We start from the raw sequence: 25,580 nt of genomic DNA on the forward strand, positions 1-25,580 counted from the left end.
CCCATCAAGGTGGCTCTTCTATGTTGTGTCATGCGTTTATGAAGTGGATGTTTGGCCTCTCCAATGTAGAGGTCTGAGCGTTCCTCGCTATAGAGGATCAATAGGGGGTCCATGTCCCTCTTGGGGGACACTCCCATAGGGCTTAAATCTGGGACTCTCCACCATTTGACCATAGAACTGAAGAAGCTTCTCGGATGAAAGCTGAAACATCTTCAAGGAAGTAAAAAGTCCAGACGCTTTTCTTTCAAAGCTCCTTAGACTACAATGACCTGGATGACTGAGAACCTTCACAGACATATACTAGAATTACACAAAACCTTGACCACACAGTCAGTTCTAACACTGATTGTGGTTTTTCCAGAACCTTTAAGAGGTTTTAGCAGTAAAAGACTGTTTTACTTAACATACTGAAGCTTATGCACTTAATAATAATACTACCACTGAGTAAAGGTTCAAATCAATGCACGTATACACTCAGTCCAGTCCATATTCATTTTGGGTTGACCTTTATTTCAAGAGCAAACATAAAGACTAATCCATACACAGCCATCATTAACACATAGACAGTACAAAATAAATATTCACCATCACTTTGTTCGTCATTACCAGATAAATACTGAAATATGTGCAGCTCAATTTTCCCAGTGTATTGCAATGTACTCAAAATAGCTTGTGGAAAAAAGAAAACTCATATAAACAGAAGCACAAAAGATTTTTTAGAAAATTATTAAAAAACTTTCTGTTACAAAATATTTGCACTTAAAAAGATCCCAGTGTTTTAAATAAATAATAAGATATATAAAACAATTCATAGTTGATATCTTAAAATATTTCCTCTTTGTTAAGCGGTGCAGAGGAAATGACTCCCTTCTCTTAGTTTCCGGTTAAAATCTTCTCAGGTAGCACTTTGAAATAAAATAAAATCAATAATGAATAATAAATAGTCAACATAAAAATATTACCGCAGACATGAATAAATAAGTTATTAAACCAACATTTGCAGTCGACTTAAATAGATACACAGCAATAGTAACAATGAATCTACAAACTAGTCCTGGAAGTGCAACATCACTATGCTCATATAGAATACTATCAACATTACTGAGTGGAGATGGGAAATGTTCACTAACTAAGAATCTGCTCAGCTCAGGCGGGATACTGCACTCCTTTGTTCTGTACTCTCTGTGCCTGTCTGTGTATACCTTGAGGTGCCCTTGCTTATGGCAACAGTTTGCTTTCAGTGTGCCTTGACACGCTTTACATCCACACATCTGTTCACGCTCACACCTTTATAAAGCAACATGCAAACAGGAAACAAATGCAAAGAACAGAGGACAAAACTCCAATGAGAAAAACTCATGACACAGAGTATCTAAAGGGTTTGGAAAAAAAGATTGGTGGCGTCACCGTGATGCCCTGCCACCTGTCGTCCTCCAGTTTCTCTTACACCTCAATGCCCTTTACTGCCTGATTGATGGACTCTAGCAGAGCCCGGTTCTCGGGGTTCTGGTAGCAGTCTTTGTTGGTAAACATGTGGGTCAGGGTGTCCACATAGCTGTCAAAGTTCTGCTCTGATAGTGGCTCCTGCTAAAGACACGCACGTCAAGAGAATAAAAAGGTGTAACACCCAAAACAGTGTTAGTACACAATACTACTCACATGTGTTATCTCTTAAATGTATGCTATCATTAGTTTTCTTTGAGAGAGACACTTGCATGGGGTTTAAGTTATCAGCTGCTTTAGGCTGACTGTTCTGTTGTACTATGAAGCTATGCTGTGAAAAACGTTCATCGCACAGGGTTGCTTACTGACAAACATTTGATTTGGGTAAGAATGCTAATTTGGAAAAAATGAAAGAAAGGCTATTTGATCTTACTCTATAAATCTTTTCAGACTAAAGTCTTCAAGAGGTTGAACCCAAGTTGAATTTCAAGTGAAATGTTTAAAGCTGCTGAAATGAGGAAGATGCTCAGGTCTCTTTTCTTAAAAAGCAAACCAAGAAACTGTATGCTTACCATGGTAGGCAGGCTGATGTTGGCTAGGCTCCGGATCAAAGCCTGACTAAGGCCAGATAGCTCCAGGAACAAGGCCTCATTCCTTTCTTCTATCTGTTTATTCTCCTCCTCCATGCTCTTCAGGTTCTTCTCCATAGAAGAAATCTAAAGCAGAGAAGGACGCAACACATTCTTGAAGTAGCACCAACAGCTCAACAACTACAAACCCAATTCCAAAACTACTGGGATGCTTGTAAGATAGAAATAAAAACAGAATGCAATGACTGGCAGATCTCATAAACCCCTATGTTATTCACAGCATATTCATAGCTTCTTTGTTGGTTGAACTGGAAATGTGTTTACAGACAGTGAAACTGGGTCCGCTACCATAGACCGGCGAGCCTGGAAGTCATCCTTGCGAATGCCTGTTTTGTGGGTGCCGGGAAAAGCGGCGTTCAAAGACATTTTTCTGGTGCTCAGTGTGAGCTGTGACTGTGTTTAAAACGCAGTTTTCTTGAAATTATGCAAGGACCTCCCCATGGTTCTCTCATCCAATTATTTTCAACTCCTGTCACCCAATCAAAGAAGAAGTAGTGCAAACAACACAAATTCATCACCTGCTAAGTGACTGCTTATGTTTATCTGTTCTGTACCAATCCTTGTCACAGTTTTTACTTGTATACTAATCCCACTATGCATTTTGATGTCTTTAAAGCATAATCAAGCAAACAAACGACAGAATGCTTTGGTGACCTTAACTTTTATCAAAATACAGTTTTGCTCCATTTAAAGTAATGCCACTGTATAATAACCCTCAATTTTAATAATATTATTAACAGCACCTCAAGAATATTTTTGCCCTTTCAACATGCATGTGTAAAAACCTGATATGCGGTTTGGAATTAGACCTTTATGTATATATATGTACTCACATGTTAACTAAACAAAAGAGATGGAATTTAGAGAGGCCATGTGTTTGTTTGGACGTTTTCTGAACTATGATGTCAAGAAGTAATCTAAAGAACAGAAAATGGGGTGGCTGTAGCTCAGGAGGGAGAGCAGGCCATCTACTGATCGGAAGGTTGGTGTTTTGATCACTGGCTCCCCTTACTCTGCACGCCAAATATCCTTGGGCAAGATATCAACCCCAAGTTGCTCTAATTAAAATTGCATTTATCGGAGCGAGAATGTGTGTGAATGGTAGTTAGTAAGCATGCTTGTGTAAATGGGTGTGAATGTGTCAAGTTGTATAAAGCACTTTGAGTACTCTGGGAGAGTAGAAAAGCGCTATGTAAGAATCAGTCCATGTAACATTTACTATTAAACTGGAGATGCCCTTCTCAGTGTCATCAGAGTACTCTGGAAGTCTTACATGAATTTAGGACTTGATACCAGAGGGTGTGACATAACAGCATTGTATGTCACATAACTAGTAGACCTGTAATGTCCTGAAGTTATAAAAAGAAATAATCCACGTACCTTGGTTATGGCTTCTTTCTGATAACTGTAGATACAAATCAGCTACAGTGTGTATTATCGTGACAAAAGTATAACACACTCTATGCTCCAATGTGATGTGGTGGAGGAGTACAAATACCTGGACACCCATATACACAACAGACTGAACTAGTGTAGTATTCAGCTCATTCACCAACATTACTCATAAACCAAAACAGGACAGAAGTAACAACGCAGGCTTTGGTAAATGTACCTCTCGGAAAAAAGAAGTCTTGATAAGGCAAGACATTCCATTGTTTTCCCAACGGTCATATAAGTGAATTCTGCATGGATTCATTAAAAGAAAAACAAAGCCTTGTCAAGATTTCAAGGCTGGCATTTTAGTGGACATTAGCAAAACTGTATTTTGATAAAAGTTAAGGTCTCCAAAGCATTCTGTCGTTTGTTTGCTTGATTATGCTTTAAAGACATCAAAATGCATAGTGGGATTAGTATACAAGTAAAAACTGTGACAAGGATTGGTACAGGACAGATAAACATAAGAAATTACTTGGCAGCAAGGTGATGAATTAGGGTGGTCTGCACTTCTTCTTTGACTTTGTGACAGGAGTTGAAAATAATTGGATGAGTGAGCCATGGGAGGGCCCTGCAACCTTCTGCATTTTAAACGGCGTCATAGCTGGCACTGAGTACTGGGAAAAAAAACAGTTTTTCTGTCCCCGAGGGCCCTGAAGCGACTGGCACAGTTTCTGAGCCATGGCACGGGCGCCAGGGCAGGAGTGCTGGGAGTGAGTGCAGCCAGGACACCTGAAGTGGGAGTGTCTGCTGATTGAGGTGGGACAGGTGTTCCGCATCGCTGGGGCTCCGGCACCCTCCCCGGTCCCTGAGGGACATACAGCATCCTCGTAAGGAGTCAAGGGGGTATATACCACCAAACCCTGGTTCGCCCTGGGGCTATGTTGGAGGCAGAGTGGATGGAGATTAAATGTGTGCATGGGGGCATCCACAAATATCCCACAGCTGCTGCTTATCAAATTTAAGGGCAAAATGCATAGAATTAAGGCTACAGTTAGCTTGCACCTGTTGAATCCCCTAATTTCGGGAACGAATTGGCCGGGGCACCTTTTGGGGCAGTATGTGGGGATGCGATCAGGACCTCTAGTAACGTGTAGTATCTGCATGCATGGTGTTCAGCGGTGACGTGGGGTTGACCGACACTGACTCTGGAGGGGGAGGAGACAACAGGTCCGGTGATTCGCCCCATGGAAGTTTTTCCACTGGAGCAGTCCCGTGACGACACTCTACGCTCAGCCTTTGACCAGGTGATAGTAATTGATGGTCACCTGGATGCTCCCTGAAGCCACCTGGGCCTACCTGCGCTTTGTATTATTGAATGATAGGCTTTATTGAGTGAGTTGTGACACTCGCACAGAGGAGGAACACACCCAATTGTCGGTGTCTAAAAGCCACTGGGAAATGATTTACCAGGCGGCTCATAATAACCCCATGGCAGGGCATATGGGATATGATAAAACCCTGGAGCGAGAAATGGCCCAGTTTTATCGTACCCTAGCGGATGTGCGCCGATGGTGCGCGTCCTGCCCGGAATGTCAGCTGGCTAACCAGCCGGCCATACCAAAAGTGTCTTTGCATCCACTGCCATAAATGGAGGTCCCGTTTGAACCTGTTGGCATGGATCCGGCCATTTCACTGGAGTGTATGCAGTTATCACTTTGTCCTAGTTCTAGTGGTTTATGCAACGTGATACCCAGAAGTAGTGCCACTGCGCACTGCAAAGAGAGTGGCGCAGGTGCTGTTTCAGGTCATTTCAGTTTGTAAAATAAATGATTCGTAAGTTCATTCATAAGAATGAACATAGTTGGGATCGCTGGTTAGACCCTCTGTTGATTGTAGTGTGGGAGGTGCCCCAGGCCTCCATGGAATTTTCTCCCTTTGAGTTACTGTTCTGCAGGAAGCTACAGGGCTGCTCAACCTAATCAAATAAAACTGGGATGAAGGTCCGAGTCCCGCTAAAAATGAGATTCAGTATGTCCTGGACTTGTGAGCAAAGCTGCATACTTTGGGGTGATCATTTTGAGAGAATTTGCACCTGGCCCAGGAGCGGCAGCAGTGCCTGTACAACAGACAGGCTAGACTTTGGCCAATTATCACCTGGAGATAAAGTGCTTGTTTTGCTTCCTTCTTCTCGCTTGAAATTACTTGCCAAGTGGCAAGGACCCTTCATGGTCACACGGCGAGTGGGGAACGTTGACTATAAAGTGATACGGTCGAACAGGGGAGGCGCCACTCAAACTTGTCACCTCAACCTCCTTAAAGCGTGAAGAGAGGCTGAAACTGATTCTCTGGTGAGCCTGGTAAAAGAGAGAGATGAGTTGGAGCCGGAGGTACCAAATTCCACCATTCCCTCCTCCCTCCATTGTGATAACCATCTCACATAGTCCCAGAAAATGGATGTTGCAGCATTGCAGCAGCATTTTGCAGATTGTTCTCCCTGCTGCCTAGCTGTATGACTCTCATAGAGCACCATTTCGAAACGCAGCCTGGCGTGATGGTGCATTCACGGCCCTACAGGTTGCCTGAACATAAGCGACAAATTGTTCAGAAAGAATTGGCTGAAATGCTGAAAATGGGAGTGATAGAACAGTTGCACAGTGCTTGGTGTAGCCCCATAGTTCTGGTTGTGAAGAAAGATGGGTCTATACGGTTCTGTGTCTACTACTGCAAGGGGAACAAAGTGTCATGGCTTGATGCCTACCCCATGTCCTGGGTCGACGAGCTCCTGGACTGCTTAGGCAGGCCAGTGTTATTTTTCATGACACTGGATTTAACCAAGAGGTACTGGCAGATTCCCTTGTCTGCAGAATCCAAGGAAAAGACAGTATTCTCCACTCCGTACAGTTTGTACCAATTCATCACACTTCTGTTCGGCTTGTTCAGCGCTCCGGACACAGTACTGTGGTAACACCTGGCCGAAGAATGTGCAATGGGTGGCCACGGTCCTGGAGTCCCTGAGGCAGGTGGGGCTCAAGGTTAAGCTGGAGATGGGGCAGTGCTAGGGAGTTTGAGGGCCAGGTGGAGGGAATTATATTAATGAACCCTTTTCCTTTAGTGATGCCAGGGGACTGGCGGTAGAGAGTGGAGTGAAGCCAGCTGAATAGCTGGCCACGGAGAGTTCAGAGGTGCAGAATGGAAAGCATTGTGTGTGCCATAAACATTAAATAAAAATTAACCAAACAGTTACAGAACGCTGTGTGGGTCAGAGTCTTTCACATATAGATGATGACATATTGAAAGAGTTGCAATTTTACACAGAGGAACATTATTCTGGAATTGTTTCATAATTGAAAACAGATTTTTGCACAAGGTGACACTCTGTCTCTAAGATGCTCTGATTACACACAGTCATGTTACCAACCTGTGGCCAACTATTCAAATTAAGTGCAAAATGTTCCTCCAGCTGTTTCTTTCTTTCTTTCTTTCTTTCTTTCTTTTTTTTTTTTTTTTAAGTAATAATTGCTTTTCCAGCCTTTACATAGTAAAATGTCTCAGCTTAAACATCTGATATGTTTTCTGTGTTTGGGTCTGTAAAATTTGCAGATCTTCGCATTTTTTTTAAATGTTTTACACGGTAGCTCAACTTTTTGAGAACTTGGACTGTATAAATTATGATGTTTCCTTGGTTGTTATGGAGTTGAATGTTTTACCAGTGTTGGTAGCTGCGTAGGAAGACTGACCAATACACCATATCTGGGTGTAATGTCACATGGCAATATCTGGAGTGGAACATGGGGTCCTGTTGGCTGTGCAGTGACTGAAAAGCTGCACTCACCTGAGTGTGCAGGTTTATCATGTCGGCCTCCATCTCTGAGTTGGACTCATTCAGCTCGTTGATTTCCTTATTGAGCTGCTTGATATCTTCATCATTGTCCAGCACTGAGCAAGATCAGAAATTTACTATTAGCAAAATGAATGTGAAGACAACTAATAGTCCTGCTTTGGTAGCCTATTATTTGGATTACACTCAGCATTTAAACTATCTGATTGTTGGGGTTTTCTCTCTGTTATTGTAGTGTCTTTACAATATAAAGTACCTTGGGGCAACTATTGTTTTGCTTTAGTGCTATATAAATAAAATGTAACTCTCATTGGGAAATATATGAGCAAAAACAAATGTAACACAGGCATAGTTTTGAGCAGAGAGGAAACATCACGGTTTCTTACCATCACTGGCTCTGAACTTTGCAGTGATATACTCATCTCCAGGGAACTTGGCTCTTTTCTTGTTGGCTGATGCTCTGGGACAACCTGACAGACTGAGAGAAGCAGCTGATGAGGATCAAGAGCTCTTACATTCTCACACAAGGCTGAAATAGTGGACACATGGACGAGAAGGGACACACACACACACACACACACACACACACACACACACACACACACACACACACACACACACACACACGTCTTGAGCAACCCCTCATTTCTTCAGATTTTGCCAGGAAAAAGGGAAAATAGGTTTTTATTTAAATGTACAAACATACATGAAAATACAGCAAAAATAGAATTTGTACATTTCAAATTAGCTTTATTGTAAATATTTGGTATGGCCACCTTTATTATTTGTCAAAGAACAATTCAAAAAACCCTCATGGAACTGAGTTCTTGGGGCTGGTTAACCTTAAATTGTGGCCCACCATTGGATCCAGCCCTGGGTCCAAGGGGCCTGTTCGGGCACAGCACACAAAAATAACATAGTTTTGCCGTCCTGTGGATCCACCACCCATGGCTGCAAGCACTGTGGTTGGGTGCAATGTTTCTCTATAGAGACTGAAGTCTCATTGGAGTTACCTGGTGAGGGATGATCGAAAACAACAGCTTGCTTGATCTAATCCAGTGGTGTTTTGTTATTGGAAATCTGTGCTAGGCATGGGTTGGTGAAAACAAATGCCATGTTCAAGCATAACATTGAACTTGTTACCAGAGCACCTTAGGTCAATGATGGACATTGTTATTAGATTATCTGATATGAGGCCATATATCAAATCAAAATCAAATCTATATATATATATCTCTTGTTCACTCAGCTGAAAAGGTGAACCAAGTTGTAAAATGTTCACCACATCGAAGTGAACTGGATCAGATGGTGCCCAAGACCGCTGGACAGACCTGGAAAACCCAAACAAGTAGTGATGATAAACTGAGTGACTGGTAGAGGCCCATGTCTGTCGAATCTTTAACGCCCACATCTGAAAGGATTTCTTTTGCATCCCAGGGGAGGATGGGGTAAATAAAGTCATAATGGGCCATGTTCAGGACCAATTCAGAGGCATCCAGTGCATCTGTACCTGTCACGGCAGTGGGACCAGGGGTGTTCTGAAGCAGTAGAGCAGTATCAGAGCACCAAAAGGGCTGTGGCTTTAGCAATTGTAGAATCATGGGTGTGAGCACGTTTGGATGAGATTCACCCTGAGATGGGGAAATCTCATCTCGACATTGACATTGACATTGACATTGTGGGACTGTCAAATTTAACAAACAAATGTAACAAATCTAAGCATGTTTTCAGCAGGTGTTGGATTCAACCCCTTGTCTCTAACGTTCTTGATTTATATCGACAGGATTGCAAGGCATTCCCAGGTTGAGAAGGGTGTGGAAGAGAAGAGTGCAATCTTCAGCATGCACTGGCGCAGTTTGCAACAGAGTATGAAATGTCTGGGATGAGAGTCAGCACACCCAAGAGTCTGAGGCCATGGTTCTTTGCCAGAAAAAGAGTGGAATGGTCTCTCTGGGTCGGAGGTGAGAGGCTTCCTTAATCAAGGGAGTTCAAGTGTCTTATTCATGAGTAATGAGTAACGGAGTACAGGTTGGACTGGCAGATCGGTGTGGCATCAGCTGTAATGTGAGCATTGTACTGGATTGCCATAGTGACGAGTGAGCTGAGCTGTAAGGCAAAGCATTCAGTTTACCAGTCCCTCTACATCACAACCCTTACCTTTGGTTATGAAATCTGGGTAATGGCTGTTTGCAAGAGTTTCCTCTGTAGGATGGCTGGGTTCGGCTTTAGACGAAGGTTAGGGAGCTCAGACATCCAGAAAGATTTCAGAAGAAAGCTGCTTCTGCGTGTGAAAAAGAGCCTGGGCACCTCCTTTTGGAAATGTTCCAGGCACACCTAACCTCTTAAGCCCCAAGGGGGTTTCTGAGCTTCCTGCTCGAAAATGTAATGCCCAAATTAAATTTATTATTTCTCTGCAATTACAAACTCTGTCCTTACAATCTTGGTATCAAAATAAAGCTAACACTTGGGAAATTTAATCAGAGGTGTAAATATTAAAGCAGATATTACTGTGTCAAAGTTACTGAGACTGGAACACAGAAAAAGTAAGTAGATTTTATTTTCGCCTAATTTTTTTTTGTAATTTTTAGCATATAACCCTTTTAAAAATATGCCTCAGCTCACATTTGGTTCCAGAAATCCAGTAATCAACATATAAGCATCATCTGTGCAAAGATTTATGTTTCTAAAGTAAAACAGTGAAAAACTACAGCTCTGTCAATACATGAATATCCAGACGTTGTACAAAAATGTCCAATTTTGGCACACAATTGGACACCATGCCAGTTGATTTTTTTTAGGTATTAAAGAGCAGAAAGTAATAAATTTTATTAACAGGCCTAAAAATGCTTTTTTTTAAAATATATTTTGGAAGAATTAACCACACATTTACATGGTAATGGCCCTTTACTGCAGTGCGCATAGAGCGCTTCATTGGCCTCTGGCCCTTTAAACTCCGAGGGGCTGTAACTTTGGTTTCTTTTGGTCAATTTGCATGATTGACACCTCTTTTTAATCGTTTTAGCCAATAGATTCAAAATAACGATTCACGTCGCTTCAACCAATCAGACGTTGTGATGCCAAAACCCACGTGGGTCCAAATTTATTGCATGTGGCGTCTGTCCAGTCACTTGTCTGTAGGTGGGTCTAAAATGGAGGTTGTTGACGGAAAACGGCTCTGATGCGGCTAGGTAGGCGTGGTAACTACCGGCAATCACGTGGTTACCGGCTACCGGCGAAAATAACGGAGGAAATCGGGACGGTAAGCCAATTTCTGTCTTAGCGCATTTGCGCCGCTGTGTGTTTTTGTGGTCTTCTTTTGCGGCTCATTCAGTGAATTTTGGTCAGAGTGTGGTGAAACTTGGTGTGTGCAGTCAGTGATAGCCCTGGAAGCTAACCAGCCTATCTTTAACCGGTTACATGAAAGTCTGAAGAATTTCTGGTTCGGTTTTGTTTGTTTAGCGGACTTTTGCGCATTTACGTAACTGCTCGTTTAATCGCGGCTTGTTTTCGTTGAGTTTGGTGGTTGTAGAAATGGTTTATATGACATTTTAGCTGAGATTCAGAGGTTTCTGTGGATACCACACATGTCTGGACTTATATTTCTCACCCCGTGTTATAACCGATTAAACGTGATCTCCTCCTTTTTGCCCCCGATACCGGGGGCGTGGGGCTTAAGTGGCTAACTTGGAAGAGACCAGATGTCCAACCCTACTGGCTGAAATGTACCACCAAACCATGACAGAGCTCCAGTTTTTAAAAAAAAATACCACTCCCTGTAAACAGCTACTGTTATACCTTTCACCTGACCTTTTCTGAACATTTTTTTTATAATTCCAAATTTGAACTCATTACTTCATAAGACCTATTGCCTCTGATTTTCAGTTCAATTCAATTTATATAGTGCCAAATCACAACAACTGTTGCCTCAAGGTGCTTTATATTTTAAGGTAGCCCCTACAATAATACAACAGAGAAAACCCCAACAATCATCTATGAGCAAGAGCTTTGACCTAATCTTCAAAGTAGAGATAGTGTCTGTCTCCTGAATCGAAATTGGAAGCTGGTTCCACAGAAGAGGGGCCTGAAAACTGACAGAAGGTTCTGCCTCCGATTTTACTTTTAAATACTCTAGGAACAACAAGTAAGCCTGCAGTGCAAGAGCGAAGTGCTCTAATAGGGTGATATGGTACTACAAGGTCATTAAGATAAGATGGGGCCTGATTATTTAAGACCTTGTATGTGAGGAGCAGGATTTTGAATTCTGGATTTGACAGGAAGCCAATGAAGGGAAGCCAATACAGGAGAAATCTGCTCTCTCTTTCTAGTCCCTGTCAGGACTCTTGCTGCAGCATTTTGGATTAACTGAAGACTTTTCAGGGAGTTTTTAGGACTTCCTGATAATAATGAATTACAGTAGTCCAGCCTGGAAGTAATAAATGCATGAACTAGTTTTTCAGCATCACTCTGAGACAGGATATTTCTAATTTTAGAGATATAATACAAATAAAGCAGTCCTACATATTTGTTTAATATGTGCATTGAAGGACATGTCCTGGTCAAAAATGACTCCAAGGTTCCTCACAGTGTTACTGGAGGCCAAGGTAATGCCATCCAGAGTAAGAATCTGGTTAGATACCATATTTCTAAGATTTTAGGGCCGAGTACAATAACCTCAGTTTCATCTGGATTTAGAAGCAGAAAATTAGAGGTCATCCAGGTCTTTATGTCTTTAAGACATTCCTGCAGTTTAAATAATTGGTGTGTGTTATGGATGGATAGATAAAGTTGGGTGTTATCTGCATAGCGTATGTATGTATTAATAGCTCTAACCTTAATCCTACTATTGATCTTGTTTTTAATGCGTCTCTCTTACTTTTTGGATCTTACTGTGACTCTGTCCTAGGCATAGATGTATTTGGCTGTGACTGACCTTCTTGCTTCTTCATGATGGTCCCCATTGGCCTGTTGGGTACCTATGTACTTGCAGCTGTGCTACACGTATGCTATCGCACCTTCTGTGAACCTCATCCCTTTGGTTTGGATCACCTACAGTTAACTGATGTCTTGCTCACTCCTGGTGTATAGTTTCATGACATCCATGTACAGGAGTGGCTGAGCGTTATTCCACTCATTTCACTCCTGAAACGATATCTGTATCCGCTCTTAATGAACTGGCTTAGAAGGTTGAGGTCTATCCAGGCTACGTCCACACGTAGATGGTTCTTTTTTTCCTTTTTTTTTAACGCAGCTTTTTCTGTGTTTGGATCTTTTGTCCACACGTAAACAGCATTTTGGATCACTGAAAACTGAGATTTTTAAAAACTCCTGCCAGGGTGGAGGTTTTTTGCATTTACATGTGGACGAGGAAAACTGAGATTTAGTCACGCAATGTCAAAGGTGTGCGCCACGTTATTGTTTACATGAGATGAATTTCAACAATGGCGGATATAGACAAAATACTGTTGCTGTTAATCTTACAATCTGCAGTTTTTACACGCTTACATATCAAAACACAGTTACTATCCCTCCATTTACAAAGACAGAGGCGTCAGAGTGAACTTTGGACGTGGCTTCTACATTCAGCACAGACACTCTCACAACCCAAATCCTGACGCCAACGTCGTCGTCGGGTTTGATTACATTTATTTTTTTTAATTAAATTATGTATTCTGCATGGATTTTGTCCATTTCTAAGTTTTGAGTCTACACCAGCCATATTTCACAGCACTGTGACTTATGATTATGAATCACTCAGACTAATGTAAAATTTTCAGTTTCTTTCTTAATTGAATAAACTCTGGCCAAGAGAGCCAGTGAGACAAAATTCAAAATACTGTCTTTACTTATTAACATTTGAAATGATACAGAAGCTTGAAAAGTAACACAAAATTAGCTGTGTTTCCAGAAAAAACACAAAAACTTTTCAGAAGTACTTAAGGTTTTGTGAGAGCACAAAACCATGTTTACCCCGTTTAAGCTTCTAGACTTCTGATTGGCCAACATTTCTACACGGTTAGGATTTGCCATGTTCTTGACAGCGTTTGACTTTATTTTTTGCATTTACATGTAGATGGAGATATTTTTCAAAACTGCATGTGTGGATGGGATTTAAAGTAAAAAAAAGAAAACGGAAAATCTCTGTTTCAAAAATATGCGCGTAGGTGTTGACGTAGCCCCAGAAGAGCAGTGGGGACATTACATCTTGGTATTTTCAATTGAATTAAATTTTAATCATACAGTGCTAAATCACAACAACAGTTACCTCAAGATTCTTTGTATTATTGTAGTCTGTATCTTACAATGTAGAGTAAAGCAGAGAAAACCCAAACAATCAGAAGCCCACGATGAGCAAGCACTTGGAAACAGTGGAAAGGAAAAACTCCCCTCTACAGGAAGAAACCTATAGATCAGTTGTGGGTGGTGGGAGGGAGTCGTAGGCTTTCTTGTAGTCAATGCAGGTGGTGCTCAGGTTAGTCTGCCTAGTCTTAGGGTCCTGGTGTACTGCTCTGTTTAACAGAAGCTGGTCATTTGATCCTCTGGTGTTGTTTTCAGTGCCCAGTGCTCATGTAATGATTCATGTGCTTATTCAGCTTGGTTGCTATGATACTTGAGAGGAGCTACCATGTTGTGAAAAAGCAGGCAGTTGGCCAGTAGTTCAACAGTGTTATACCCTTGTGGAGCTCCTTCATGATCGCTATTGCTCTGCCCTGTGTTAGTCAGTCCAGATGAGTACCTGCTTTTAGCAGCCTATTTAGTTGTGCCACCAGGCAATCATTGAATGAATGTCTTTAGCTTCTTCAGCCAGTAGGCATTGATCATGTTAGGACCTGGTGCTCTCCAGCTCTTCTTTCTGGAGTTTTTGGATGCCGGCCTTTGTGAAGGTGACTGATTCTTGTTCTGGGAGGTTGCTTTGGTCTGCTCTTAGTCCATGATATTGATATTGTGTGACACCTTTCTTATACATATTCCTCCAGTACTGCTCAGTCACAGCTCTGTGTGGGTCTGATCTTGTACTACTGTTTCTTTGCAGTGGGAGTACACCTTTTCTGTGATGCATCTCTTCAGCCTAGTGGCTGAAGAGATGCACATTTAATCTTATACATGCATTTTTAATCTTATATCCAAGTGTGGCAGTGGCATATATGAGCTTACTGGTGTCTGTGATGCTGGTATTAGAGATGGTGAGCAGAGCTCTGTTCTCTGTGAGGATCTCCTCTGATGAGACTCAGGGAGCCGGGAGAGTTGTGCTCTTGGTTGTGTGGCTACATTAAGTCTGCCCACAATCTTCATCCTCAGCTCAGTAGATGCATCATCTGCAGTTACACTGCTCTCTGCCTGAGTTAGCTCATCATATTTATATGGGTAACTGTTGTTCCCATTGTGCTGTAGCCTCGGGATCTCGCAGCTTTGATGGTAGCCTCCACTTATTGATGTTCTTGCTTTGAGCTACCATCTGACTATCTTCTGACTTTCATTCCTCTCCTCTGCAGAGCATACCTCCACCTTCTTCCTACGGTCACTACAGATCACATCAAATGTTATCTGCAAACAACATGGTCCACAGAGACTCCTGCTTCAGCTCATCTGTCAGCCTGTCCAAGTACAGAAATTTGCTGTGTATATATATGTATATATATATATATATATATATATATATATATATATATATATATATATATATATATATATATATATATATATATATAAACCAAAATAAATCAGAAGTTTGGTTAAAACCACTATTAATGATGCACTGATATTCAGGGTACCTGCGATGTGTCAAGAAGCTGCCGTTAGCATGACCAGAACCGTCACAGCCTGGTGTTGGGCAAGATGGGCCCTCGGTCTTGAAGGCCTTCCAAGAGAAGGGTGTGCCATTTAGAAGACCTTCCTTCTGCCGGCGTGCTGCTAGTGGACATCCATAAGCACTGCGATGAGTGGCGTACTTCCCACTGATGTGACCCAGGCTATCACAGCCAGGAACAGGACATCTGTAGCCAGGCAGAAAACACTGTCAGGCTAGTTTGGCTTAGGCTAACACAAGACATTTTAAATTTGGTACATGAATTTAGACAATGGCCTCTGAATGGGTTAAAGTAGACAAATGTGTCATTTATCCCATTTGTCCCATCATTGAAATGTTTTCCATTTTTCTACAGGAAAGAATAGAGGCATAGTTTTAAAATAAGCAAGATATTATCCTCTTCACAGGGTCAGTGTGCTGTCCTGTGACAGCCGTGAAGGTGGTGTAAGAACTAAAACTCCATCATTCATCTGAATCATCATAATTCATCTTCTGATACTTAATATCTATAATACATTTCTTTTGAGCCAAAGTAAACCAAATTATAATCTAACAAACACACACACGGTGCTAATGAGCTATTGTTGCAAACCTGAGCAGCTCAGAATCTTCTTTGTCATCCTTGGTAGGGGTTGATTTGACTCCACTTTTCTTGGCTCGAGGGCATCCAGACAAACTGGCACAGAGGAAGAAAGTGGACCACACAGAAAAGACAAAGCTTTGCTTAAACATAGGCTTAATAAAATTCTTTAAAAGAATGATCTCAAAAAGTAAAAAAGTCATTTGTATATTTTGAAACATGTAAGCTAATATGGGTGAAGCTGATTCTGTTTAATGTGCATTTTAACAGTTTACAAGGACTCAGTACATTTACAGTGAGTTTATGTGAACATTATATTCTGTTAGCTTAATGTTTGTCACTAAATGTCAGCTTCTGTCTTAGTGAGACTGGTGGACTGTGTAAGCAGTAGGGACCAAGAAAATAAGTCTACACACAGACTTTTTTTTATTATTATTCCCAAAGTGTGACATAAATACACTGAGTAACTGATGTAGTCTGTAACGAATATGTGATTAGGGAGGCAAACTCTCACCTGCGATGTGAAGCATAGTTTCCAGTGATGTGGCCTGATCCATCACAACCTGGAGTTGGACACCTGAGACAAACACACACGCACACACACGCACACACGTGCACTTATTCAATTTGAAAATTTAAATTATTAGCACATTGCTGGCAAAAATGATTTTTTTCCACCAGATTACTTAGAATCAATGTTTTTTTTTGTTTCCAATTTTTGATATATTGTATTATATCAAAAATATTAGTATTTTATATTAGTTTAAAAAGGAGAGCAAGGACAGAGCTGTAGCTGTGGAGGTGAGAGACGGGAGAAAGCACACATACTTTAGTTCTGCTGTGTGGGCAGCCATGAGGGTCCGAAGTGATTTATCAGCAAGAGGACAGCCTGACAGACTGAAAGATAGGTTAGAGAGAGAATGTCAGAACACCAGACAGATCAGAATGTCTGAGTATGAGTGAAGGAAAGAGCCAGAACCTGAACTAGACTGCAGAGCCAGGACAGAATTGAGCAGGATACACAGCAAGGACAGAAATGGTATTATCCTTAATTCAAGTAGTGTCATTGTTAGCTTCCCCTAAATATGTTCTTTGGCATAATCAGAGTCATCTACTCTGAATGGTGTAAGTTGTGAATGTAACAGTCTACTGTTTGCTGAAACATCTGAAAGGTCTCGTTTGTTCAAATGAAGAGAGAATGAAGGGAAATCCTCAAAGGTTTCACTGCTTATACTCTACATACAGTAACCATGTATTAGTTTGTTTCATTACATGAGGTCAGGTGTGAGAGGTCCCAGTTGTCTGTGCTAATGTGCTGAACAAACACTGAAGCAATGAAGATACAAATTTTACATGAGCCATTTCATTACAGCTGAAGAAACCTTTTCAATGCGTGTACAATGCTACCCCCCCCCCCCCCCGAGACCCCACCCACAAAATGGGAATCTATGTAAAACCTAAATAAATAAAAATAAAATTCCAAAGCTATAAACAATTTGAAAAAATTTCTTTAGCTGGGAGCTGTTAGAAAAACTAGTTTTAGTTATTTGCAAAATAAGGAGATAAGAAATAGAAATCTCTTAAAAGTTACACTTAGTGACACTTTTCATTTCACAATTCAAACACTTTCAGTGTGGTGCTAGATTGCAGCCAAGTATGTGGTTTAGTATTGTCTTGCTGACATAAACAAGGCTTTCCCTGAACCTAGCAAACATACCTGTGTGGGGTCACAGTGGGTAGATGTGGGTGAACTATGAGACTGTGTTGGCTGGGCAAATCCACACTTGCCCTGCCCACACAATTTTGACCTTTGGGTTCCCTTTATGGGTTTTAAAAGACTATGATGGTTGGGTAGACTAGCCCAAGTGTGCCCCATAGTAAAATCTTTCCCGTTTGTGTCCCCCAGAAGGAATTCTGTGGGCACTTAACTGTGTGTGGGCCATGTGTGGGCACACCCCGTTTAGTGAGTGATAAACATTGGTTTCGTCCTGCTCACACAGCCCCTCAGTTCATGGGCACATTTGCTGGTATATTATTTGTAATACAAAAGTAAAGGTGTTTCATATCTTCTCTAAAATAGATGAAAACATGAAATGATAGAACATGTTTTATTACAATGTCAGAAATATAAGACTGAGAGAAGATGACTGATTTAAAACCTCAGTAAAATTAAAGTTATACTTGTCCTAATTGATATACTGCAAAAGAGCTCAACAAGTACCGGGTTGACCGTGGCTCAGGAGGTTGGGAAGCGTCTCTGTAACCGGAAGGTCGCCGGTTCGATCCCTGGGCTCTCTGTCCTGGTCGTTGTGTCCTTGGGCAAGACACTTTACCCTACTGGTGTTGGCCAGAGGGGCAATATGTCTGTCAGTGTGTGGCTACAACTGTAGCTTATTAGGCCAGTATCTGAGCATACTGTAGATCTGTTGCAGGTCTACTGTGGGCCATTCTCTTGTTAGTGTGGGCAGCTCACAGTCAGCCCACATTATGGGCTGTCCCACTGAGGCCCTCCACTGTTGGACCAAGATATGGTTTGCATTTCATGCTGGACCCCTGATCAGCCTGCTATGGGCCTCAGTAGGGTAGTGAAATGTAAGCCCCGTGGATCTATTCCTAGTGGCTTTACACAGCCTCAAGGGGGCGTGCTGTCATCATCTGGATTGCAGCATATGATCCTAAAAACTTGTATATATCATCTGGCATATTGCTCTCTTTCTCGCCCTGTCTCTCATAAAATTGTATAAAAGCAGATCAGAGTCTGGTCAGAGGTTGAATAGACAGGTCATTATTTAGCACTTTTCTTCTTTATCTGAGCACTCAAAGTGCTTTACACAACCTGCCTCAGTCACCTATGCACACAAGCACTTTTTTCTATGCAAGTGCTTTCTATCTACCACCCACAGGGTGCAACTGCATTACTTCAGGACTGTTTTGGACGAAGTGATTAGAGCATGTTGTATAATATGTGATACATGTGCCCTACACACTATCTTATGGCACTTGGAGAAAAAGATGAGTTAAGCCAGGATTCTGCTTATCATCTTCTCTTTAGTTTTTAGTGCAATCATCCCACAGCTCTCTCTCTGACTGGATTGAACACCTTACTCTCAAATTGGATTTTGGACTTATTGTCATGATCCTGGGTTTTTTGGCCCAGCGTTTTGAGTTTTCTTGTGTTTTGATATTATTTTGTATTCTAATTTATATTTAAGTCGACTTTGTTATTCTAAGGATATATTCTACAGTACCTAGGTTATTCTGTTTAGCCTTTTGATTATTAGATTCCCCCTTGTGTCTTTGCCCTCTGTGTGGCTGTGTTTATCTTTGTTGTGAGTCTTTGTGTCTTGCTTCACTCATGTTTCATTCTGCTCCCCCCTGCCTGTCATGTTATCCATGTTTCCCCAGTCATGTCTCTGTTTGTCTGTCTGCACCTCTCTGCGTGTGTTCCCATTACTTCCTGTTTTACTTTGGTAGTCTCCTACACCATGTTTTGCTTGCCTCTCTTACTTTGAAGCTACCTTGTCTCATGTATAATGTTTAACTGTACATGCTCCGTCTCATTGTGTGTAATTTGCCCCAGCTGTGTTCCCCACGAGTTTCCTGTTCCCTCGTAATTCCCTGCATATTTAAGCCTTTTGTTTTCTTCTGTCCAGCGTGGCGATCTCTCACATTCCTGGCTGTGTGAGTCTCTATGTGTTAGTTTATAGATGTACCAGTATAGTTTTGTATTATTTCCCATTTCAGCAAATAAAGCTGTACCACATTGGTGCAGCTTGTCAGCTCGTTGGTATGTTGACTGGAATGTAACTGACAGCAAGGCTCTGCGACATTTGAACTGAGGATGGATGGTAAGGATGGATGTTAATGCCTTTCTGGAGACCATTTTCAAGGACACAGTAAGACGTATGCTCTCTGCACTGGGAGACACGCCTCATACCCCCATCATTAAAAAATCAGCACCACCCAGAATGTACAATAGCTTATTTCCACAGACAATAAGACTGCTAAACTCACTGTGATATGCAGAACACAAGCCACTTTTGGGAATAGGCATAGTGAAAATGCCAACATTTTATCACTATTTAATCAAAACACCCACAATGAATAGCAAAATAATTGTTTTTCCAAAATTTTAAATACCTCATGCAAAATGCTATTTCTGTTTTGTTTGAATTATTTTATCAGCAGTTTCTCAGTTTGTTTGTTTTTTTTCTTGTTCAGTGAGAGAAATCTCACTCATTATGTTTTAGGTTTGAATGAGTGCATTAAAGTCAGGTTCAGTGTTTGAGGTGGAAATAAGAAGGACACTCACATCAACAGCAAGGTCCGCCTTCCCTTCTGCACCTGAGAGCTCAAGGATGTCCTTGCCTTCCTTTTCACAAAACTAGCACTGACTTACAATAACACCTCCTGTCACGATCCTGGGTCTCTGACCCAGCGTTTTCAGTTTACGTTTTGAGTTCTTAAGTTATTCCTTTATTATGTTGAGTAATTGGATTGTCTTTTGGTTGCCTTTAGTTTATTTATGTTTCACTTAGGTCTTCTGTGTTAGTCTGTCATGTTTCTTGTCTTCTTGTCCATGTTGTGAAGTTGTATTGTCTGCTTTCCATTTTGTTTCCTGTTTTATTTTGATAGTCTCTGTCCTATGTCAGTGTAGTCAGCTTTGCTTCCTTTGTCTCGTTATGTCAGATTAGTGTCAGCTGTTTCCCCATGTGTTTCCACTTCCACTAATCACCCTTGTGTGTATTTAGTCTGTGTGTGTCTGTTCATTCTTTGTCAGGTTGTCTGTTGTTCACGTCATGTTCTCCACACCATGTTTCTAAGTTTCATGTCCAGGTTTTTCATGTTGTTTGTTTTGTTCACCCAGTTTAGGTTAATGTTAGTTTTGCTTCAGTTTGCCTTGCCCTTTGTTTGTACCTTTTAACAGCCTCATTGTACGCCTCGCTTTTTGTTAATATTCAAGTTTTCGTCCACATTCTTTGTGTCTGCATTTTGGGTCCTCTTTGCAAATTCATACAGTGTGCTGCCGCATACTGTGACACCTCCTGGTATATAACACAATGCAAAAACGCTAATTTCAGTTCTGGTTTGGACAGCCAATCATAAAACCTGCCGGTTTGTCCCATTTCAGCCCAGGCCTATCTAAGTAGGCAGTCACTTCTATGAAAAAATCACTACATTTGTGGTCCCTTTCACTGAGTGCATTGCTGCCAGCTCCTCTCTAATCTCAAACTCTTTAATTGTTTCAGTGTACAAAGATGGAATATCGGGCCTATGTCATAGACATTGCAGCTTTAGTCCAGTAACAAGGAGAAATGGTCTAGCAAAGATTCAAATGTCTGTTCCCACTCTGCATCAGACAAATTCTTGTACTTTTTTGTGTGTTTAGCTTCATAATGTTTATTCAAACTGGAATCCCTAAACACAGCTATCTGCTCTCCATAAGCTAAGCAGATGGCTTTACCTGACGTCAGTAAATAAGTACTAAGAAGCTCATGTTCTTCATAAATGTTTTATTTAATGTGAGCTGATAGCTTTCAAGGCCAGCTTCTTTCATAAAACTCTGTTCCAACGCATTTAAAGTGAAGCTGCATTCGCTTGCACAGGAAAAGCAAACAAACAGTTGCCTTCAAAATAACAAAGTTGTATTGTGTGGTGGCTGGAATAGGACAAACTATTTGAATCCTAATTTCCCATTGATCTCATGTGGACTGGCCACATGTTGGATGTGCCACAGATGCTGTACAATGTCCAGGTATGTTTCAAATCATTTCATTCTTACACCTTCACTGCTTACTCAAAAAGTAGGTCCATATTTTCCAAACACCAGTGACACAGGGTTCAAAACTGGTCTAACGCATTCTAGGACAAGTGGCAGAAACATTATCTGTTCCCACTACAACCTCACAGAAGTGGACATCGGAGCAACCAACCTTAAACAAAGATATGTGATGCTTGTCAAGTATAATTGATGAAAAAGAACCAGCTGGCCTGTTGTCGTTATCACTTACTGTATCCTCCAATAAAGACAGATTGGTGTGGAATGTGCGAGTCACCAGGAAAGAGGGACCAAAGCTATATGTCAGCTGTGGGAATGAGATGGTCTTGCACACTATTCTCCCAATGACTGAAATGTGTTTTGACTTAAAACTTGTTATATAACTATGGGAAACCTTTTCTGTTTGTTTATTTTTTTTTCATTTATAAGGAACCCCATTAGCTTCCACAACAGTGGTTGCTAGTCTTCCTGGGGCCAAAACCATCAAATACAATCAAATAAAATATTACACAATAAAGTGGATACCAAATATCTGCATAATTTGGCTCTTATATCCACAGTAAGGGTTTACAATTAAGAAAATATAAGCATATAAATATCAATAACACTGAAACAAAATACACAAATTTCCATTACAAATGACATTGCCCTGTTACAGTATTTAGAATGAATTAAAAGCTGCCTAAATAGGCTTATAAGTGATTTTCAAAATTATGAATAGAAGCCAATTCTCTAAGTGCGTAAGGCAACTTATTCCACTGAAAAGATGCTCTAAATATAACAGAGTTTTTCAAAAAGTTGCTTTTAACTCGAGGAGTTACTAAATTGCGGTTTGTTGAAAATCGTGTACTATGATTATGTATTTCATCTGGATATTGCAACTGAGCAGAAAAAAATATGGTGTGTTTAACAGTATTGCTTTCTTTAAAAATACAAGTAAGCCATAGTCTAATTCAGCTTGTACAGAAAGCCAAGAAAGTTTATCATGCATTTCATCGCTATTTGTATAGTATGAACACTTTAACACTAATCTGGCCGCCCTATTTTGGACTAACTGAAGTCTGTTCAGAGCTGACTAACTGTTACCACTTCATTGTATCCTAGATGAACATGTTCATTTGTTACTTAGACAAAGTTTACTTCTTTGATTCCACCTTCTTGCATGATTTGGGATATGCATGTTTGCAAATTTGTCCCTGTTCAATAATGTCATCAGTAAGTCCACAGTAAGAGTGTTGCTGTTGAGGGAAAGCAAACAATGTTCTTCATGATTGATGCACCTTCTTCAGCTTGAAATTGTCTTTTAAAGCACTGTTGGTATGTAATCTAAAATATGAATTTTGCTTCTGTCAATGAAGAGTAAAAAAAATTGGCACAGAGTTTAGTTAGGGGAAGCAAAAAACGAGCGAGTATTTTCTATGTGTCTTGTGATTATTCAATTTAAAGACATGAGAATGGAGGCTAGAGTCTTTCCCAGCTGTCATAGGATGAGAAGGCAGGGTACACCCTTGTAATGACTTCATTGCAAGGCTCTCACAGCAATACAGACAACAATTCATGCTGATGTTTATAGATCTGGCCAATATGAAGAACATGCCCACACAAGAAACCAGCAGGTGGATATTTCCTCAGTTTTGCCCAAGTTCACCTGGTCTAAGTATAGAGAGGGAACCTGAACCCTCCTATCATTGTGCTCATTCTGAGGAGAGGAAGAGTTTGGTCTGACTGCTGACTTCAGCCAGGTATTGGAAGTAGAGGGCATTATAAGTAAATACAGTATTTTGGTAATAATGTGTGAGAAGCTTGAATGCTTTAGTTTTCCTGCAGTGAACACACTTACAGGTCCTTCTCAAAAAATTAGCATATTGTGATAAAGTTCATTATTTCCTGTAATGTACTGATAAACATTAGACTTTCATATATTTTAGATTCATTACACACAACTGAAGTAGTTCAAGCCTTTCATTGTTTTAATATTGATGATTTTGGCATACATAACTCATGAAAACCCAAAATTCCTGTCTCAAAAAATTAGCATATTTCATCCGACCAATAAAAGAAAAGTGTTTTTAATACAAAAAAAGTCAACCTTCAAATAATTATGTTCAGTTATGCACTCAATACTTGGTCGGGAATCCTTTTGCAGAAATGACTGCTTCAATGCGGCGTGGCATGGAGGCAATCAGCCTGTGGCACTGCTGAGGTGTTATGGAGGCCCAGGATGCTTCGATAGCGGCCTTAAGCTCATCCAGAGTGTTGGGTCTTGTGTCTCTCAACTTTCTCTTCACAATATCCCACAGATTCTCTATGGGGTTCAGGTCAGGAGAGTTGGCAGGCCAATTGAGCACAGTAATACCATGGTCAGTAAACCATTTACCAGTGGTTTTGGCACTGTGAGCAGGTGCCAGGTCGTGCTGAAAAATGAAATCTTCATCTCCATAAAGCTTTTCAGCAGATGGAAGCATGAAGTGCTCCAAAATCTCCTGATAGCTAGCTGCATTGACCCTGCCCTTGATAAAACACAGTGGACCAACACCGGCAGCTGACATGGCACCCCAGACCATCACTGACTGTGGGTACTTGACACTGGACTTCAGGCATTTTGGCATTTCCCTCTCCCCAGTCTTCCTCCAGACTCTGGCACCTTGATTTCCGAATGACATGCAAAAGTTGCTTTCATCCGAAAAAAGTACTTTGGACCACTGAGCAACAGTCCAGTGCTGCTTCTCTGTAGCCCAGGTCAGGCGCTTCTGCCGCTGTTTCTGGTTCAAAAGTGGCTTGACCTGGGGAATGCGGCACCTGTAGCCCATTTCCTGCACACGCCTGTACACGGTGGCTCTGGATGTTTCTACTCCAGACTCAGTCCACTGCTTCCGCAGGTCCCCCAAAGGTCTGGAATCGGTTCTTCTCCACAATCTTCCTCAGAGTCCGGTCACCTCTTCTCGTTGTGCAGCGTTTTCTGCCACACTTTTTCCTTCCCACAGACTTCCCACTGAGGTGCCTTGATACAGCACTCTGGGAACAGCCTATTCGTTCAGAAATTTCTTTCTGTGACTTACCCTCTTGCTTGAGGGTGTCAATGATGGCCTTCTGGACAGCAGTCAGGTCGGCAGTCTTACCCATGATTGCGGTTGTGAGTAATGAACCAGGCTGGGAGTTTTTAAAAGCCTCAGGAATCTTTTGCAGGTGTTTAGAGTTAATTCGTTGATTCAGATGGTTAGGTTAATAACTCGTTTAGAGAACCTTTTCATGATATGCTAATTTTTTGAGATAGGAATTTGGGGTTTTCATGAGTTATGTATGCCAAAATCATCAATATTAAAACAATGAAAGGCTTGAACTACTTCAGTTGTGTGTAATGAATCTAAAATATATGAAAGTCTAATGTTTATCAGTACATTACAGGAAATAATGAACTTTATCACAATATGCTAATTTTTTGAGACGTACCTGTATATACACACACTAGGAAAGTCGCAGGATTGCATGCCATAAAAGTAATGTGTCAGCAGAGATGGGCAGTAACGTGTAATCCGATTACTTTTTTCAAGTAACGCGTAAAGTAAGGAATTACTATTGCAAATCAGATTACTGTTACTTTCCTGTAAGCACGCTGTGTTACTGCTTTACTAAACTGTGATTTTGTTTGTAAGAGTGTTTCATGACAATGAAGTACGAGCGTGTGACGTCCGTGGCAGCAACAGACATGTGCAAATCAACACTGGATAATATGGAGCGCGGGAGAGAGTACGACCATGCAGCTTTTAAAGCTTGGAACACTCACATTACTTTGAGTTTGATTCCGTAAAAAGGGTAAAATTAAACTTCAAATCTGAGCAAGCACCGAGCACGCTGCCACGTGAATGTGAAATTCACGGGATCCCCCCACTGACATGACCACTGCGGTGGCAAACCTCCACCAGTCCCACTCCTGCTAAACAGGTGAAAATAGATTTAAGAGTGGCAGGACTTAGTGCTGCTGAATCTTTGATTTGAGTTATTTTTTTTTGCTGTGCTTTACTTGCATCTATTTGAAAGAGTGAGTGTAAACGCAACACATTATTTTATTTTATATGCTGAATATGCAGAAAACAGGTTTAACTGTTTAA

General features: G+C 41.1%; 1 protein-coding gene across 7 annotated transcripts in view; it reads right to left on the reverse strand.

Moving 5' to 3' along the window:
* Window positions 1-492: 492 nt before the first annotated feature.
* Window positions 493-25,580, reverse strand: part of myt1a (myelin transcription factor 1a) — a 52,195-nt gene continuing 27,107 nt past the window's right edge. For 5 of the 7 annotated variants that reach the window (XM_063465501.2, XM_063465500.2, XM_063465498.2 and 2 more), the window contains 8 exons: window positions 16,521-16,589; window positions 16,207-16,269; window positions 15,705-15,788; window positions 15,078-15,299; window positions 7,695-7,786; window positions 7,303-7,406; window positions 2,016-2,159; window positions 493-1,587 (listed from right to left, as the gene is read on the reverse strand). In XM_063465501.2, coding sequence (XP_063321571.1) covers window positions 1,444-1,587; window positions 2,016-2,159; window positions 7,303-7,406; window positions 7,695-7,786; window positions 15,078-15,299; window positions 15,705-15,788; window positions 16,207-16,269; window positions 16,521-16,589 — 922 coding nt within the window. In that variant the 3' untranslated portion in view covers window positions 493-1,443. The remainder of the gene's footprint in view (window positions 1,588-2,015; window positions 2,160-7,302; window positions 7,407-7,694; window positions 7,787-15,077; window positions 15,300-15,704; window positions 15,789-16,206; window positions 16,270-16,520; window positions 16,590-25,580) is intronic. The other 2 variants (XM_063465499.2, XM_063465505.2) reach the window with 2 other exon arrangements.

This window comes from Pelmatolapia mariae, linkage group LG20 (assembly GCF_036321145.2).
Source record: "Pelmatolapia mariae isolate MD_Pm_ZW linkage group LG20, Pm_UMD_F_2, whole genome shotgun sequence".
NCBI lineage: Eukaryota > Metazoa > Chordata > Actinopteri > Cichliformes > Cichlidae > Pelmatolapia > Pelmatolapia mariae.